General features: G+C 48.3%; 6 protein-coding genes across 6 annotated transcripts, besides 7 other annotated features; 5 read left to right on the top strand and 1 right to left on the bottom strand.

Annotated features, from left to right (window-relative positions):
• The first annotated feature begins 110 nt into the window (after window positions 1–110).
• On the top strand, window positions 111–981 carry TSTA_074860 (uncharacterized protein). The gene is made up of 2 exons (XM_002341453.1): window positions 111–276; window positions 341–981. Exons 1-2 carry the CDS (start codon window positions 261–263, stop codon window positions 889–891), a joined length of 567 nt encoding a protein of 188 aa, XP_002341494.1. The 5' UTR covers window positions 111–260; the 3' UTR covers window positions 892–981.
• Window positions 982–1,019: 38 nt separating this feature from the next.
• On the bottom strand, window positions 1,020–2,655 carry TSTA_074850 (ATP binding protein, putative; the record flags this gene model as incomplete). Its single annotated transcript, XM_002341452.1, has 2 exons — window positions 1,020–2,219; window positions 2,538–2,655. The coding sequence occupies 2 exons, from the start codon at window positions 2,653–2,655 to the stop codon at window positions 1,288–1,290; spliced, it is 1,050 nt and encodes a 349-aa protein (XP_002341493.1). The 3' UTR covers window positions 1,020–1,287.
• Window positions 2,656–2,870: 215 nt separating this feature from the next.
• Window positions 2,871–4,560, top strand: TSTA_074840 (S-adenosylmethionine synthetase; the record flags this gene model as incomplete). Its single annotated transcript, XM_002341451.1, has 4 exons — window positions 2,871–2,956; window positions 3,030–3,087; window positions 3,160–3,813; window positions 3,868–4,560. The coding sequence occupies 4 exons, from the start codon at window positions 2,871–2,873 to the stop codon at window positions 4,240–4,242; spliced, it is 1,173 nt and encodes a 390-aa protein (XP_002341492.1). The 3' UTR covers window positions 4,243–4,560.
• A 323-nt stretch (window positions 4,561–4,883) lies between these two features.
• On the top strand, window positions 4,884–7,846 carry TSTA_074830 (uncharacterized protein; the record flags this gene model as incomplete). Its single annotated transcript, XM_002341450.1, has 2 exons — window positions 4,884–5,792; window positions 5,843–7,846. The coding sequence occupies 2 exons, from the start codon at window positions 4,884–4,886 to the stop codon at window positions 7,844–7,846; spliced, it is 2,913 nt and encodes a 970-aa protein (XP_002341491.1).
• A 1,000-nt stretch (window positions 7,847–8,846) lies between these two features.
• Window positions 8,847–8,880: a microsatellite.
• Window positions 8,881–10,269: 1,389 nt separating this feature from the next.
• Window positions 10,270–10,294: a microsatellite.
• Window positions 10,295–11,297: 1,003 nt separating this feature from the next.
• Window positions 11,298–11,352: a microsatellite.
• A 543-nt stretch (window positions 11,353–11,895) lies between these two features.
• Window positions 11,896–11,924: a microsatellite.
• Window positions 11,925–12,365: 441 nt separating this feature from the next.
• Window positions 12,366–15,530, top strand: TSTA_074820 (nuclear localization protein, putative; the record flags this gene model as incomplete). The annotated part of the gene is made up of 3 exons (XM_002341449.1): window positions 12,366–12,468; window positions 12,691–12,807; window positions 12,912–15,530. The coding sequence occupies 3 exons, from the start codon at window positions 12,366–12,368 to the stop codon at window positions 14,849–14,851; spliced, it is 2,160 nt and encodes a 719-aa protein (XP_002341490.1). The 3' UTR covers window positions 14,852–15,530.
• Window positions 12,607–12,643: a sequence feature (GA-rich).
• Window positions 14,857–14,909: a sequence feature (A-rich).
• Window positions 15,172–15,200: a sequence feature (AT_rich).
• An 857-nt stretch (window positions 15,531–16,387) lies between the features above and the next one.
• TSTA_074810 (uncharacterized protein) lies at window positions 16,388–17,336 on the top strand (the record flags this gene model as incomplete). Its single annotated transcript, XM_002341448.1, has 2 exons — window positions 16,388–16,988; window positions 17,041–17,336. The coding sequence occupies 2 exons, from the start codon at window positions 16,388–16,390 to the stop codon at window positions 17,334–17,336; spliced, it is 897 nt and encodes a 298-aa protein (XP_002341489.1).
• Window positions 17,337–17,782: the final 446 nt, after the last annotated feature.

Raw genomic sequence — 17,782 nt, 5'->3', positions numbered from 1 at the left:
TGTTTCCTATCGGGGCTTATCGATAAGAAAACGCGCAATCTGTCTTGTCCGCCTCACCTCAACTTTCCATCACTTTCATGATTTAGTCTTACTTCAAGTTGTTAAAACTGATTATTCTCTCCAGTCTATGTACTTGACGTACGTTATTGAACTATAGCAAGGCAGTTTATACATACCACACGTCTACGGCCTGTCTATCTTTGAGACAGCTTCTTTTGCACCGGAGAGCGACACTATTCGAACAACTATCATAAGACAAAATGGAGTACTTACAAGGTCAGCATCCATGAACTATGTCTTTAGTTAGAGTAGATCCGTTACTAACCTCAAACCACAACAGATAACATTCTCCCCTCTCTTCGCACCTACTCAATCCTCCTCTTCCGTAAAACCTTCTCAACCATCACCTCGCCCAAAGAGGCGGACCAGCTTCTTTCCAACCTCCAACAAGACTATCTCGAACCATACCTCATCATGCCGCTTGCAAACATCTTGGACTCTTCGTCAGCCGCATTCTCATCCGCAAATATTCTATCGTTCCTCACACTCCTGGTGACGTTTTACATATCCCTTCGCGTACTGGATTATGCGCGGCGAGTGATTATGTTTTGGGTTATACTCATATTGCGATTGACATTCTGGGCTGCTGTGATCAGCATCGGGGTGTATGTTTATAATGTTGGTGTCGACAAGGCTACGCAGGATGCGGGTTGGTTTTGGGGTATTGCGCAGGGATTTTTGGAGGATTTGGTAGCTAATAATGCTAATACGGAGTCGACGGCGGGGCGTCAGTATTATGGTGGTAGTGGTGGAGGATCGCGTGGTTATGGCATTAAAGGGAGTGCTGGGAGGAGTTCGGGGTATTGGCATAATAGTAACCGACGGGCCTAGATCCCATCTGAGTGAAGCTGTTGGAATTGGAGCTTTGAGAGAAGTGCATCAAGGGTTTTACATATGTGTTCGGTTCAACCGGTTGGCTGATGTCATACGATTAGGAGTCAGGCTACGGTATTTTTATGTTGTATTATTCTATGCCGTTATAGATACATCCCTGATTATGCAGGAATTGCTGGGTTAGCAAAATGAATAATCGTAAGTCGTGAATATATGGCGCTGGGTTGGGGGCTGTACGCCGTCCTGATGTCTTGTGTCTTTTCAGATCTTTAGACTGTGAGCGTGGAAAGCGACGCCGGTTGAGCTCGACTCCAGTATCGGTCTCCAACCTGGAGGCATTGATGTTTGCCTCTCTGGCTGTGATGGTGTTCGTATTGATCATCAACATCTGACTCAATCATCCGCATCTTCCCAATCAACCTCTTGTGCATCGTTCGGCTCTCGCGGCTCCTGCGCTTCATGGTACTGAATAGCATCATCGATATAACTCAGAATAGCACCCACGCTATCCTCGTCCGAGACATCCAACTGCAAAAACGAAACCATACTGAAATCATCAATCAGTTGCCCGACAGCTCTATTCAGACGGTTAAATGACCCTCCACTCATCAATGCATCTTTCGACGAGGGGTCAGCTTGCAAATCCAATCCGTGTTCGCGTTCTTCTTTGTCGTCCTCTTTCGCCGCTTTCCCATCGTCATCTTCGTCTAATAATTGTACATCAACATTGACAAATCGTTTTAACCTGCGGCGCCCAACCATGTCTTTGACTTGATCCATCTTGCTCAATATGTTGATGTGGGGCATCTCCAACAGGATCATCGCCGACATTGCGCTCAACGTGCCTGCAAAAAACTTGGCCTTATCAATGACAAAGGTACTCTCGAGCAGATACGCGGCACACAGCGAGATATTCAGGGGACCTTGGCGACTGAGGAAGTTGGTCAACGTCGGCAAGAGCGGGATGTGCGTATACAGCTCGATCTGGCCGGGCATATCAAAAATGATCAGATATTCCTCGCTCAACGGTTCCAGGGCTTCGGTCAGGAAATCCAAGTTTTGCATCAGAAATTCAAAACAGTATATGAGGCCGCCGTTGGGCCCCAGCTCGAGTTCTTCCATTACATCTTCGAGGGTGATCAGTTCGCGGATGTCGAGGTCCGGGTCGTATTGAAATGTTTCGGCGGCGGGGTCCAGGTTGACGTAGAAACAGCTGCGACGGGTGTTTTGAAGGTGTTGGATGATGGCATTGCAGAATGTCGTCTTGCCGGCACCAGCAGGGCCCATTACCAGGACTCCGAACTTGGACATTTTGGAATATTTGACTGCTTTTGTATGTTAGACTCAACGAGTTCAATTATTTTGTAGAGCTTTGCCGCTAAAAGGTGGGGTGTGGGGCCTTGTCTGTATTATTACCCCTGCATACGGATTGATTACCGACTATGTATTTATACCCGTCTTCCTGTAAAATCGGGGAGTAACTATCGGTAACCGGTCAGAGCAATAGCATTGTAGCAGATGATACTAACGTCAGTAAAAGCAAAAATACATATATCGAAGTTCATTCAACTGGCTGAATATGCCTAGCCCTCAATTCTAGGTCAATCCACCTCTGCATCGTAGAAGGGACAGTAAATACTTACGGTACTGCCACCCTCCACCGCCTGCTGGCGTAATATATGCTCGATTCTCGCGCTCCCATTGGCTGCTCTGCTGAAAACGCAATACCAGCCGGGGTCCAACAGCCAGAAATTGCGCCATCACTTCGGACTCCGTGCTCGGCGAATCTGCATTTTCGACGCTGGATAAAACGAGCCTGGAAACCCCCCACCATCCCGTACAATCTTTTTTTCCTCCTCAATCTTTCCCATCCATCCAGACTTCTTCTGTCTTTCTCCCTTCTGCTATATTACTCAATTCCTACTCTATTCTTTTATAACTTTGTTGTTTCGTTCATCTCCATACACACATTCACAATGGGTAGCTTGAGCAACGGTGCTAAGACAGGAACTTTCCTGTTCACCTCTGAGTCTGTCGGTGAAGGCCACCCTGACAAGATCGCGTAAGCTTTATTTACCTCAGCAATGCGTTTATGCGATTCTGTCAGAGTACTAATCTCAATCTCAATTGAACAGTGATCAGGTCTCTGACGCCGTTCTCGATGCCTGCTTGGCTGAGGACCCCCTCTCCAAGGTAAGAAGAAGACATACCGGACAGCTTTCCGGAGACGGGCAAAGAGGTTGGATTGTTGACACGTGGCAATAGGTCGCCTGTGAGACTGCTACCAAGACCGGTATGGTCATGGTCTTCGGTGAAATCACCACCAAGGCCAGACTCGACTACCAGAAGATTATCCGTGGTGCCATCCAGGACATCGGATACGACGACTCTTCCAAGGGTTTCGACTACAAGACTTGTAACGTCTTGGTCGCCATTGAGCAGCAATCCCCCGATATTGCTCAGGGTCTCCACTACGATGAGGCTCTTGAGAAGCTCGGTGCTGGTGACCAGGGTATCATGTTCGGTTATGCCACCGACGAGACCCCTGAGCTCCTCCCCCTCACTCTTCTCCTCTCGCACAAGCTTAACCGCACCATGAAGGAGGGCCGTCTCGACGGAACCATCCCCTGGGTCCGTCCTGATACCAAGACCCAGGTCACCATTGAATATGCCCACGACAACGGTGCCGTCAAGCCCCTCCGTGTCGACACTGTCGTCATCTCCGCCCAGCACAGCCCTGATGTCACCACCGAGTTCGTCCGCAAGGAGCTCCTCGAGAAGGTCATCAAGAAGGCCATCCCTGCTGAGCTCTTGGATGACCGCACCGTCTACCACCTTCAGCCCTCTGGTCTCTTCATCATCGGTGGTCCCCAGGGTGACGCCGGTTTGACCGGACGTAAGATCATTGTCGACACCTACGTAAGTGGCCTCGGGTCAATTCTTCCAATTGCTCTCGCTAACAGATTGATACAGGGTGGTTGGGGTGCCCACGGTGGTGGTGCTTTCTCCGGAAAGGACTACTCCAAGGTCGACCGATCTGCCGCTTACGTTGCTCGTTGGATTGCCAAGTCTCTCGTCAACGCTAAGCTCGCTCGCCGTGCCCTTGTTCAGCTCTCCTACGCCATTGGTGTCGCTGAGCCTCTCTCCATCTTCGTCGAGACGTACGGTACCTCCGAAAAGAGCTCCGACGAGCTTGTCAAGATCATCCGGGACAACTTTGACCTCCGTCCTGGTGTCATTGTTAAGGAGTTGGACCTTGCTAAGCCCATCTACTTCCAGACTGCCAAGAATGGTCACTTCACCAACCAGAACTTCGCCTGGGAGAAGCCCAAGACCCTCAAGTTCTAAGCTTACAACCATACCCTTATTCATGACCATTCTCTGTGATGATTTGACGACACGGCTTTGTTTTCAACAATGCAAAGCATATAATTCTAATAGACATAAAAAAGCCTTTGCGGTGTATTCTTTTTCCTCGTTGTTTTCATATTCTTGTGTTCCCGAGGTCGGCGAAAAATTCAACATATGATACCATTTTCATCATTGGCATTGGAAGAACGGCGTTTTCTTGTCGGATTTTTTCTCTATGTGAGCGGGAGAGATTTATCTTTTTTGAGGTCGCACTAGATGCAGTCAGAGATAATAAACAAATTCTGCCTCCCAGTCAATTTTATGTCAACGTAGTAGTTGTATGTTTCTCAGGTTGTATGGAGTATCCAGTGCTGTGAAGCAGTTGTAGGTACCGTAGTTGGCTAAGAATTAGCGTAGTACAGCGTCAAAACGCGTGACGCCAGATCGGACCCGCATCTTGCATGCCTCAACTCAACTTATCAATCGCCAATGTAAAATGCTCCGGAACCCTCTTCTCTCACCTAGAACACCAGTAGAGCTCTCCGAAACATTATATCTCCATTTGTCCTTCCTGGGTCATAGAGACAACGAATACATATCCGAAATCAATTATGCTTTACGTTGCGTAAAGCGCGTTAATGGCTTCACGGGAAACTTCAGGCGTTCTCGAATCAACGAGCCTCACATCCTTGAAGGTGATCAATGGGCCGCCCACATCTCTTCTCCCACCATGGAAAAGACGCAAACTATCTCATACAGACGATATCGTCGACCAGACGTCTTCATCCCAGACAGTATTCACTGTCAAGGGGCACGCTTCATCCCTGTCGGATAACGAATTCAAATTAACCCCGATCGAGTTTCTACCTCGCTCTGTATTGCCATTTTTATGGCTCGATGCATCTACAGCGATCCAGTCAAACAATATCTTCGCAAGCAACGATGCGGTCTTGGAAGGAATGTTCAACCGTCGAGACGGTGCAGAGGAACCAGATGCCGAACCCCAAGTGCTAGCAACACGGTCACTTTCCAACGGCGCCATATACGTGATAGAGCGGGTGAAGAGGGGAATATATGCGATGACAAAGCTTCAGTCCACAATCGAGGAAGGTGAAATCCGAGCTGCTGCAAAAGCGGCCACTGCTATGACGTTGAAAAGGTTTCGAGTATGGAGCACTGCGGATGTATCGAAAACAGATAAACTCACCGATGACTGGGACTGGAGGGAAGCAGCTCGATTGCCAGATCATATCCCCCATTTTGATTCGTTTGCTACAACGGGTAAACTGGATGTCTCAATAACGTTTGAGGATTATTGCAGGACCGATCATGAACCGGGCGCGGTTGAGAGTCAGGTATACATTGGGGATTCGTTCCTGGCACTTGATGGCATCGGATCTAATATGCAGGCACATACCCGTACTCCGCCAGAGGATAGTGTTCGAGCACCTCTGCTTGAAGCTGAGCAGGACAACGCGCCGCCCACACCAGATGTCATTATGGAGAATCTGAGAACCCAATATCTGGAAGCTCTGTACATCTCAAAGGTATGTGTCCAGCTGGATTTTATCTCCCGGTACGTACTAATTGTCATAAGACTTCCGTGGCATACTTTGCCAAAGGTCCCTTAACGCGATGCCGCAATGCCTTTGCACAGTACAGCTCAGACAGTGAAGTGCCGAGCCTGTCCAGTCAATACAGGGAATCGATATTATCAGTCAAGAAGATGGATGCCAAATATCGAGAGACGCTTCCGGTGATTCTTCGCAATATGACGCTATTACTATCCGACGACGAGCGCCCAAAAAAGCGCAAAAGCAAGAAGAAGAAACTAGGCAAAAATGGACTTTACTCTGGGGAAGATGAATTTCTGCAAAAGTACTGGAAGTCGCGACAGGTCTCAAAGAGTCAGGATGGCATGGAAGAGACCAAAGAAGAAGAGATCAAACGACACATTTCAGATTTGCGATTACGAGAGACGCAACTTCAAATCCTCCTTATTCTTGAAACTATACATCTTGAAATGACCGGTGTAGCGCCGTCAATTGAAGATAGTAGAGGACAACAAAAACCAAACGGGACGAGCACAAAACGGTCAAAGTCTAAGAAAGAGGAAAATCTGAATCTTCTTCTTGAGCTTTTTATCGATCGACTTTGTATCTGGCATGCTATCAGCGCAGGGGAGGGTATTATTGCCGAGTCTCTCAAAGAGACTACAAACAATCATCTTTCTGGAAAGAAAATCGAGAGTGACGCTCTGCGAGATTTCTGCAATGAGGTCATCATTCCTTTCTATGCCTCACGTCTCCCGGATCAATGCAAGACCATCAAGAAGAAGCTGGGAGGTGCTAGTGAAGTTTCTCCAAGTCGTCCAGCAGCACCACCTAAACTAAAGACTTCTACATCTTCTGCCTCTGCTTCTTCCTCGAAGCATCAGTCCGGTGTCGCTGACGGACAGAAGACACAGCCGCAACAAAGGGCTCGCCGTACACTACAAAGAGTTCTCACTGATGAACAGGCATTCAGCGCTCAAAGAAGCCGGCATCCATCGCTGATGAGATCAAGCACTACACCAGCTCTACAAGAAGTCAAGGGGGAATCAGTCGAACCGTCTCTACCGTCGCTAGGCGGTAGCGTGCGAGGTGGCATTCAAGTAGCTAGACGCGTTGACAAACGCGAGGTTGACTTGAATGCAGTAGCCAAGGTGCACGAGGCAAAACTCAAGAAGATGAACACTCTGTTGGAGCAAAAGAAAGAACTTGATGCTGCAATCACTGCACTGCGAAAACCGAATCGCGAACTAGTTTCCAAGGAAATTGCTGATCAAGCCGAGAAGAGGACCTCGTCGAGCTCGCGCAAATCCAAGAATCCAGTACGCAACCCACTTGGGCAAGGAGTACAGGTCATGGCTACACCAAGGGGTACAAGAAAGAGAGACGTGGGCGCAGATCATCCGTCTCTTCCGCGCAGCTTCATGAAAAACCCTTCTAGGACGAAGCAGGGAGGTGCAGATGAAACATCTCCAGAGCTAGGCAGTGGCATCTCCCTTGTCCCTGGCTCTACTGTGCGGACCAGTGTGATAACGAGCTCGGTTACATCTAAGCGCAAGTTCAGCAGTATAGCTGAAACCCCTTCTCGCGGAGCTTCGAAACGATCCGACCCTTTGAGTACTATGGACGAGCATGAAAGTCTTTTGATTAACACACCGGTTTCTGTTGTATCTTCGAAACCGTGTACTAGGCAGCTCTTCAAAGTTCCCAAACTTCCTGTGATGACGAATCGGTCCACTGATGAACGCCGACCACAGCCAGAGAACTCTCCATTTGGCAATGACGTTACTATCAGCATGGAGAGTACGGCATCAATCGACCAAACACCACCAGCAAAGAACAAAACATTTCATATCCAAGAACAAGGACTCTCCGCCCCAAAGGCGATGACGACACCTTCATCCCCTGGACCTGTTTTCGAGACGCCTATTAAAGGGAAGCTACAAAGGGTGACACAAAACGATCCCACCGAGATAATTCAGAGTACGCCTGTAAAGTCTATATATGAGGCATTGGGTTGGAACGATGATGACGATGAGTTAGCTCTTTGAGTGGGCGAGCTCGATATGTGACCACGAATATACATGTTTACTATGCATAGCATATACGTCTAGAATTTATTGTTTTATGCGTTTTCATACTCTCGGCTTGTCAGGTACGTAGATAAGTAACTGCGGATTCGGTAGTTGAATGGAAGTACGGCAGAAGGCCTCAAAGAATCTAGGTCAGTCAGTATACTTAGCTCCAAGGTTTTCGAGATGGATATTTAGATGCTCTTCATTTCCATACCAAAGTAATAAAAACCGAGACCAGTATAGACATGGAGAGGCCGTCCTTTCCTTATAGCCAGGTTCTACTGTAATCCTATATTTGATTCAACCTCAGCCTAACCCTATCCAGGTCAGTGCACAGAAGAAGAATCGGAGTACTTACTTACTTTGGCTCCGAATTTTGAGCCGTAGGATCTGAGACATCTCGAAAGAGTGGTTCGTTCATTCAAATCTGGACTGGAATATGTATCCTTTAATTTCATTCCAAGGATCGGGCTTATAAGACAGGACATGGGTCTATTAATTCTTAGCCTGATAGACATGGATGGATGATGTATTTAAATCCGGTCCAGTTTGATATTTGGTTTGATACGATTTGATCCAATCACAGGTTTAACCCATTCTGTGCTCTTGTTCGTGGGGTAGTTTGTTTTCCAACCGGAAAAAAAAATGAGAATAGAACCATAGATAGGCATTGCTAGATGGGAAAATAATAAAAGTGATCAGGCGTTGCGTTTCTGCAGGCCAGTGAGTGTGGGTTCGAGTAGGAAGAATAACCCTTTTAGGCTTTTAGGTAAGTTTCTCCGGATCTGTATAGTCCATAACTGGGATTGTGGAACATCCAGGAGGAGTCATCGTAGGCAGCAACCGCATAGGTATATCTGACGGGGAGGTATCATACCTGGGGTGAGGAGATGAGTCAAAGTCGTCATTTGTGAAACGAGTCTTCTATGAACATAAATATAGACGGGGCGTCTACAGCAAGATGGGCTGGGACTACGTGTGTGTGTGTGTGTGTGTGTATGTGTGTGTGTCACTGTCAGGGACTAGGATCTCATCGCTAGCATATTGCGTCGTGTTCTGTATAACTGGTGTTGAACGTGTCTCAACGTTGATGCATTGAATCCAACCGCCACGATTGCTCCACAGTGCAGTTAGTAGTAATCGTATCCACATTCGATCGTCGGCTAAAAGCAATAGCTTCAAACCCGAACTGACATCGAGAGCGGCGGAGAGTAATCGCTGGTGAGCAAAGAATTGCCGATAGGGTTTATCCTAACTTGGATACTATCACGAGATCCCGGGTATGAGACAGCCACTCGGCAGACGAAGTGGGGGAGAGAAGAGGGGAAGAGAATGCGGACAAACACGGTCTTCTTAACTAGTCGCGGCCCATAGAAGCAGTCGCAGCAAGATCGAGATGTATAATCAGGCAGTGCTAGGTTAACGGGTGTCATTGTTTTTGAGGTTGTCTCAGCCGTCCCAAGGGAGAGGAACAAAAAGAAGATGTATCTGATCCAGAAACAAGGTTGAAGATCGTCGCACGAGTCAGTCCCTGATAGACGAGCAATAGTTTAGATAACGCCAAACAATCTCAACATGCTGGTCCAAGCTTCCTTTGATAAGATAGTTATCAGCAGCGATTGAGTATTGGTCAATCAGACATAAAACCAATGCAAGCCATACGCAGTCCATAGGCGGCTGAGCATTACGTAGTAGGCACCCATCAGGGACACACTCATAGGCAAAATGCTCTTGAAGTGCAGTGATGTTCTTCGAGGCTCCACTTCGGTGGCCAGATTCCGCAGTGCTCATAACAATCGAATGCATGGCGCAAGATAGTAGCAGTAGTAGTAAGTTAGTAGTACTCCGGTCCGGACGAGGTGGTACTGCTACCGTTTAGCTTGCTGCAAGTCCAGGATCAATCCATCACGAGGATGGGGTTTGGAAGGGCATTCTGCACGCTGATTGGATGATCGCTCTTCTACCAGGCCTGTTTATCCTTGCGGTTCCATTTTTGGGGGGGAGACTTCTGTGAAGAGCCGAGAGGCGTGAGAGAAGCGAAGCTATGTTCTGTTCTGTTCGTTTCGATTCGGGTCGTCATCACTCGGAAAGATGGTCTAGACTGCAGGTACTAGGTATATCCTTTGAAAGCTGGCCTGTAGCACGACCCCAAGCAGTGAGTACTAGCCATCACTCAGCTGACATGCCGAATCGACCCGAGCAAAGCGGATTGATTTGGCATGGGCGCGGGCTTGAAGAGACCTGAGAGGCCGAGACGGGAGCGAATGTCTGGAATGTGGGTGTTCGCATAAGCTCGAAGCGAATGGACGAGCCCGGGAAAGACGGGTGATTGACAGGAGGGGAGATGCTGAGAGGAATGAAGAATGGAGGAGAATGATCACGGATGGCACATCCGATGTTGTGTGTGTGTGTGTATGTGTATGTAAGAAACGCGTATCGGAAGGTAATTAATTACGCGCAGTCCTTCTGGATTGATTTGAAGGAAAGCTGCGGGCACAGACTTCTTGCCTGTTAGTTTCTTACTGTATGGAATGGCGCGTGACTTTGCAGTTGCAGATCCGTCGATCCACTCCGCCTGTCATATGCCGTGCTAACGTTGGCATCGTCTATACAGTTTTGAAGCTGACTGTTATACAATCCTAAGACGGGACTGTCTTACAGCATCGTGTAGCCGGCACGGCATGCCCTCAGCAGCCAGCAGCAAGACCGTTGACCGTTACTATCTAATCTACAAAATCAGTAAACATCGGACCCTATGCTCCTGCCTAAACAATGCCATGCCCATAGCCGATACACACAAGCCATGTTGAGTAATCCTAATCGAGTCCAATTATAGCCTGGACAGCCAGGGTAAGAGAAGCTCATGTCCCCTGGTCTGTATTCGAATGTTCGATCGAAGAAGAAGATCGCTTGGCCGGTACCACTTGGGCGAGTTTATCTCTCGATCTCTCCAATACCGATCTTCGAGGCTGACAGCGACCCATCACTCGATCGTTCTATCGGGAATGTTGAAAGCATATTCCCATCTCTCTCTCCCTCCCTCTCTTGAACAGCTCTTGGTGTGACGTGAGAGAGCGGGTGTATTGCTGGTCTGTATCCTGCTCGTGTTTCGACAGTGCGACGTACGGTATAAGCGAGGCGGCCTCCAGAGAACTGCTATATCAACTCTTGATGTTGAAGTGAGAGAAGAGTGAAGACAAGATCTTCTTCTCCGCGCCGCTTCCCTTCTGGGTTAGAGGCGCAGCCAATCAGAGGCGGGCGTGGCGCTCAGCCATCCGCCTGAAGCATTTCTCATCCAGGGAAGGTGCAACCTTCCCTCTGCTCTATCTGTTCCCGCGCTCTTTCCAAAGTAAGTGCTGGTAATTCGTCTTATCATTTGTTATTGACATGCTGCAGTTACCTGTTCTGTCTGTATATAGCTTACCAGCTGCTACTACTACTACTACTACTACTACTACTACTACTACTACTACTACTACTACAACACCTTATCACCATCTCGCCCGTCTGGTAGGGAAAGAAAAAGCAAAACCAAACAGGAAAAGAAACGACAACCAGAAACAACACCAACCCCCCCCGACCCCACTCGCCCTGCGAGACATCCACCCAGGCAGTTCTTATTGCTATCTGTTTCCGCCCGCTCCTCCACCACTCAACCGACAAAGTCCCTGCGTCGTGCTTCTTCTGTGCTTCGTCTTTCTTCCTCCGTTCTTAGTGAACGCCCTACCCGCTCCAGCATCGCCTGATTATTCGTCCCTCTCTACTCTTCAGCCGGCCGACCGACCGACCGACCAGACAGCCAGAACTGACTGGCTTGCCCCTCTCCAGTCTTGACGATTCGCGTGCTACATCATACTAGTCATACTCTGGTCCATACTGCCGTGTACTACAAACTAGTACTAGTGTTGGCGTGGACCACGGCTCTTGCAAGGCCCTTGGAGACACCAATTGTCATTGCGATCAACCTCCATTCTTGGACCCTAGTCTCTCGCCGCTAACAACATACACATAAATCAGAGCCATCTCCTGCCCTGCCCTGCCCTGCCCTGCTCTGTGGCGGTGCAAGTTACTCGGCTCGGCTGAACTGACCTGAACATTCCTTTCCTATCGACACTCGCCACACCTCGCTCAAAGTCTCAACCCCCAGCCGCCCGGCGCCCCTCTTTTTCCTTCCCGCTTTGGCAACTCTACTATTGTTGGTAAAGCTTGCTTATTCAACCCGCAACCGCGCCAACCTTGTCAATCCGCTCGCGATCTTAACTTTTATCGAATTATCAGCCTGCATGCCACTTCCGCATCCCGCAAGTTGACCTGTGTGCTGTTCGACTACTATCCTATCATTGGTCGTCACTGTTAACATCTGATCCTTTTTCTATCCCGCTCTATCGATATCTCGTCGTCGCTTATACACTGGACCGACCGCGTGTCGCCAACCCGTCGTCCGGGCCCTCGCGGCCTTTGTCTCAGAATTCGCGGACAATAGGACAATAGCATCATGTATAGCGCACCCCATCAAGCCTCGGCGCCTATGAATGGCATGTCTGGTGAAGTTATGGACGGCTCGGGTACCATCAACCCAGCAGCGCTGAATACTGCCGGTACGTGTTTGGCGTTATTTTTTTTTTTCTTTCTCCTCTGCTTCCTTCTCCGATGCCTCTTACGCGAATCGGGAGGTTCGACCTTGAATGAATAGATTGCCAACCTTCTGAACTGATGGGTTGAATCTTACTTGATACCTTCTTTTTTTTTTTCTTCTTCTTCTTTTCCCTTTTCCCCTCCATATTCCAAGTTGTCGATACTAACGCGTTTACTATTAATAGCGTCGCTTTCTGCGCCTACCGTTGCACCATCGAATCTCAGTCCCCGAGGAATCAAGCGAAGCCGATCTCCAGATCAATATGGCGATGCTGTATTAGATGGCGGAGACCATGAAGACCGTACGTGTATCTCTCTAGTTGTTTCCCGCCTTTGGTTATTGGTCCAAAAGGGGACGGTAAAAGGAACACGGCGACTTTGGAAACTGACGTCAACTCGGCTCTAGATTCGCTTCATCCTGATGAACAAGGCCGGAGAAAACGTGGGCGACCGCCAAAATCGTCGCGCCCATCAACTGCCACTTCTAATACGCACTACGTACCCACTCAACAGCCGTCGGGCGTACCTCGCGCAATGCAGACGCCGCAACTGTCAGCTCAACCTCTGCCTAACCAGACATCGATCTCTCCTCCGCAAAATTCGCCGCCTCCAAAAACGACACCAACTAAGACGCTAGTCAAAGCGCTTCCAACAGTTCGTGATCACACAACAGACACTTTGAATGAAGGTCGCGACGAATATTTGGCCAAGGAGTGGGACGAAGCTGGCGAAACCAAAGTCGATATGGATGGTTATCTGCAGGATGGTCGTAAGTATAGATGTCGGACATTCCGTGTCCCCGGTCGCGGAAACAAGTTGTTCATGCTGGCGACTGAATGCGCGCGAGTGCTGGGCTATCGCGACTCGTACTTGCTATTCAACAAAAATCGATCGTTATTCAAGATTATTGCAAGTCAAATCGAGAAAGATGATCTGATTCAGCAAGACATCCTTCCTTACTCCTATCGGTCTCGGCAGATTGCGATTGTAACCGCGCGATCCATGTTCCGTCAATTTGGCAGCCGTGTCATTGTTGACGGTAGACGAGTCCGTGACGATTACTGGGAAAGCAAGGCAAGGAAGCAAGGGTTTACGGAGGAGGATTTGGCGGGAGAGAAGCGGCCTGGCGCCGCCAAAGCTCGCGACGCTGCTGCTGCAGAGGCCGCTGCAAACGCAGGTATACTACCCGGTCTTGGTCAGAGCGATGTTGTATATAGCAGTGCAATTGAAGGGATGCCCCATCTGCCTCCAGGTCTAGCGGGCCATGGAGGCGTTTCGCTTGCACCTCTTCCGATGATTCACCTAGCGCCTACCACAGATGATCCGAGACTGCGAGAATACAGTTCCATGCCCCGTCCCCGGCAGGAAATGACAGGACAGGCATATCAAGACCGATCTCAGCCCAGCACCGCTGCGGAAATTCGCAACCAGGCTACGCACACAGCGGAGTTCAACAAGATTTTGAATACCCAGCGAGCATTTAGGCACAAAGGCTTGGAAGAGTTTTATTCAACACCTCGTGAGGTACCACCGTCTTCACCAACTCAAGCCGATGTCGCAGCTGGTGTTACCGCACCAGTCTCGCAGCCGTTGCAATCACCACAAATGATGTCTTCAGGCGCCATAATGAATCAAGCACAGCAGCATCGCGGCGTTCTTACTGGGCAACAACCGACGCAAATGATGACGCCGTCTCACGCTGGATACAGTCAGCAGCAGACACCATCACAAATAATAGCACAGTCACCGATGGGGAATAATATGCATGGTATGCGCCCTGACGGGCTTCATCCGCGGCAACCTAATGCAGCCGCGCTTTCATCTGCAGCGTCACAGACACCATCATATGGCTACCAAACACAGGCGCAGCCGATTTGGGGACAGCCACCTCCTCAACCACAACAACAAGGTCTTTCTGCTTCACCTCACATGGGAATACCACAATATGCGGGGCAAATGCCACAGCAAAGTCCATCACCACACCCGGGTAGTGGCCAACAACCGCACCCATCGCCGTCGCCGCACAATCAAGCACGGCCTACACAAGCGATGCCCCAAGGTATACAGATGCATCCACAGGTTGGACAGCCAGGTATGCCATCGATGGGATACCAAGCTGGAGGAATGGCGTACAGTAACGTACCGAATCCTCGAGCCATGTATGCCCAAGCTCAGTCGCCTGTTCAGCAACAATTCGTTCCTCAAGTCGGCGGAATGACGATGCCCATGGGAGCCGGAGTAAGCATGCCCGGTTGGCCATCTCCGGCTGGAGGTGGCCATATACAACCCGGACAACCGCAACAAGGGCAGTCTGGTAGTCCATTGGGAGGATGGTCAAGTTATTAGTTTATTTCTCTTTTTTTTTCTGTTCTCTTTTTTCCCTTCTTCTTCTTTATTCTTTTCTATACCATCTATCTATTGTCTACATCTTGTCCGTCTATCTGTCAAGAGTATATTCGATCATGCTTATTATTTTGTTCTTTTACTCAACGTCGGGTTGTTGTTTGGTTTTGCATTGATTCCATTCTCTTCTTGACGGTTGATCCAAATAAATTGATGTTTTCGTTATTGACGAACGTGATCTTCGTCCTTTTTATTCCCTTCTTTCAACTCAGGCATCAATCATGGTATCAATCATGACGGGAGTGTTTTGTTCTTATGGTTCCAAATTTTTTTTTTTTTTAAATTTTTTTTTCTCCTTCATATCATATACCCCCACTCCTGGTCTTCTGGTTTGGTTGACTTCGTCTCTTTTTATCTTTGTCTGTATCTGGTTTGACCAAGTAACCGAATTGAGTTTTTGATATTGAGAGTTCGACGTTGCGTTCGAATCGATTCATTGCATTCTCCCTACCCTTTTCTTTCTTCTTTCATCATCATTCTCTCTTTTTATTCTTTCCCTCCCATAATATTGTTTATTCTTCTTTTCAGATTCGCATTAACGCGCTAAGACTGGTATGACTATTGACATTATCTTACTACTGGATGCATCTACAAAGCTACTGAGGTACGCATTGATAATTAGAGATTTATATGTAGCCATGCCCATCTTCTTATACCTATACCTACATAATCTAAATTTGTATGGGAATAGCTAAAAAAAAATTACACATTATCCTCAACAACACGAATTAATCTTTGATCAGACGATTGCAGGTAAACGGGATCAACTATATTCCTCCACGCATTATACTCAAGGGCCGCCTCGTCGCTTGCTGGGAGCAGGGGAGGCATTGTTCCTAATGGGGCTTTTTGTAGCTCTTTGAGAGCCTTCCTTGAGCCTTCTTTTCCTCTGCGTGACACCGGCAGCGGTGAGGTCGCGCTCTAGCGGCAGGGGTATTTATCATCATTTATGAGCTGCGTAGGAATAGACTTCCAAAGATATGCCCGGGAATGGATGTTCACCAATCCCGTCATTTGTAAGTAAATGTATTACTAATGTTGTCCTAGTGAAAACATCTGTGGACGACTTCATCTTCAGCTTGAGGTTTGGTGGTTGATACCAGATCAGTAATACAGTGATATCTTCAAGAATATAGATATCAGATATTGGTCTTACCGCTCGGGTCGGTATCATGACTTTTCCGGATGAGCATTTTGAACTGCAATACCATGTCCACTACCCAGGGACGAAAGGGCCTTCAAATGGGTTCATGGAGGTCTGATCAGAACATCGCCCCACAATGCCCTGCCCTCTTTAATGGGGTATATAAGGGGGTATATAAGGATGTGTGAGGCCGCACTCTCAATCGGTCTTGTCATTTCAAACGCTTCGGAACACTTCTTTGGAGTCACAACTTCGATACGGTATACCCCAACATCGAACATGGCTAAGCTCAGAGTAGTCATCGCCGGTGCGTCCGGTGAGACGGCCAGTCCATCATGAATGCGCTGCTTGCATTGCCAAACCAATTCGAAGTCGTTTCCCTGGCCCGAACGAAATCTGTGTCCAAATCTATCTACCAGGACTTCACCCGACGTGGTGCTTCAGTGCAGAATGCCAATTTCAAGGACCCTGAAGCCCTCGTACCCCTCCTCAAGGGTGCAGACGTCGTTATCTCCGTGGTGACAATGGCAGAGAAGGAAGTGCAAGATACTCTCATCGATGCATCCCACAAAGCCGGCGTCGGTCGTTTTGTGCCTAGTTTCTTCGCAACAGTCTCACCCCCGCGCGGAGTGATGCCAGCCAGAGAGAAGAAGGAAGACAGCCTCGATAAAATTAAGTGCCCGTACCTTCCCTATACTGCCATCGACGTTGGCTGGTGGTACCAGTTCAGTGTTCCCCGCGTGCCCTCCAGCAAGTTGGACTCGGTCGTTTCTTTCCCCGAAACAACTATTGCTGGCGACGGAAATACAAAGACTGCGTTGACCGACTTGGTTGACATTGGAAAATATGTCGCTCGCATCATCGGACCCGCGGACACTGAACAAGCTGGTATTTGCCTACGGCGAGATGACGACCCAGAATCATATCTGGAGCTCGGTTGAGGCACTCACTGGTGAAACCATCCCGAGGCAATACCTCTCGAAGGAAGAGATCGAACAGTCCCTCTCCTCGGCTGGCAAGACTCTCGCCAAAAATCCGATGGATATGGACACGATTGTTTCAAAGTCTATGTTGGAGTACAAGTACAGCCGTTGGATTCGGGGCGACAACACGCCTGAACATGCCGAGTATCTGGGATATCTCAATGCGAAGGACCTTTACCCTGATTTCAAATACAAGACTATTGACGACTGTCTTCGCGAGCTAATGGAGGGGAACAGGGTTGCCAATCTTTACGTTGGTCGAGACCATGTACTGAAAACCACGGCAGATCTAAAGATTTAAACCAGAAGGTTTTGAGTTTTACCCAGATACATATGGATAGCGATTAATAAATACGGTTGCGCCCTGATATATCGACAAAGTGTACGTAATCTCCTTTACTAAATCTGCGATGACATGGTTTTAAAAGCCAAGCCTCATTATTAACCATTCACTTTAGATACATTGTTGCTGGATGTCGATATTTACCCTAAGTCCGTGGCATGCTTCGCATATTACGAGGATGTTTAATTTCCTCCACCAAGGTATAATTCAACTAGTTAGAAGCTATAAATCTTTCTATGAACTTTGCGTTCCCCTTTGCTTCTTGACCCTTAAAAAATGTCATAACGTCCTGCAACACCTTTCTAAATTCCGCGACCCGTATTTTCATTAATTTGCTTTCCGGCTCATCTTCCTCGTCCTGCTCCAATTCAGTATCTAAGGAATCGACTATCGCCTTTTAGACG

The sequence above is a fragment of the Talaromyces stipitatus genome, genomic scaffold (genome assembly GCF_000003125.1).
Source record: "Talaromyces stipitatus ATCC 10500 scf_1105507295523 genomic scaffold, whole genome shotgun sequence".
NCBI classification, from domain to species: domain Eukaryota; kingdom Fungi; phylum Ascomycota; class Eurotiomycetes; order Eurotiales; family Trichocomaceae; genus Talaromyces; species Talaromyces stipitatus.
The sequence above is the reverse complement of the archived record's forward strand: the minus strand, read 5'-3'. Positions and strand labels throughout refer to the sequence as shown.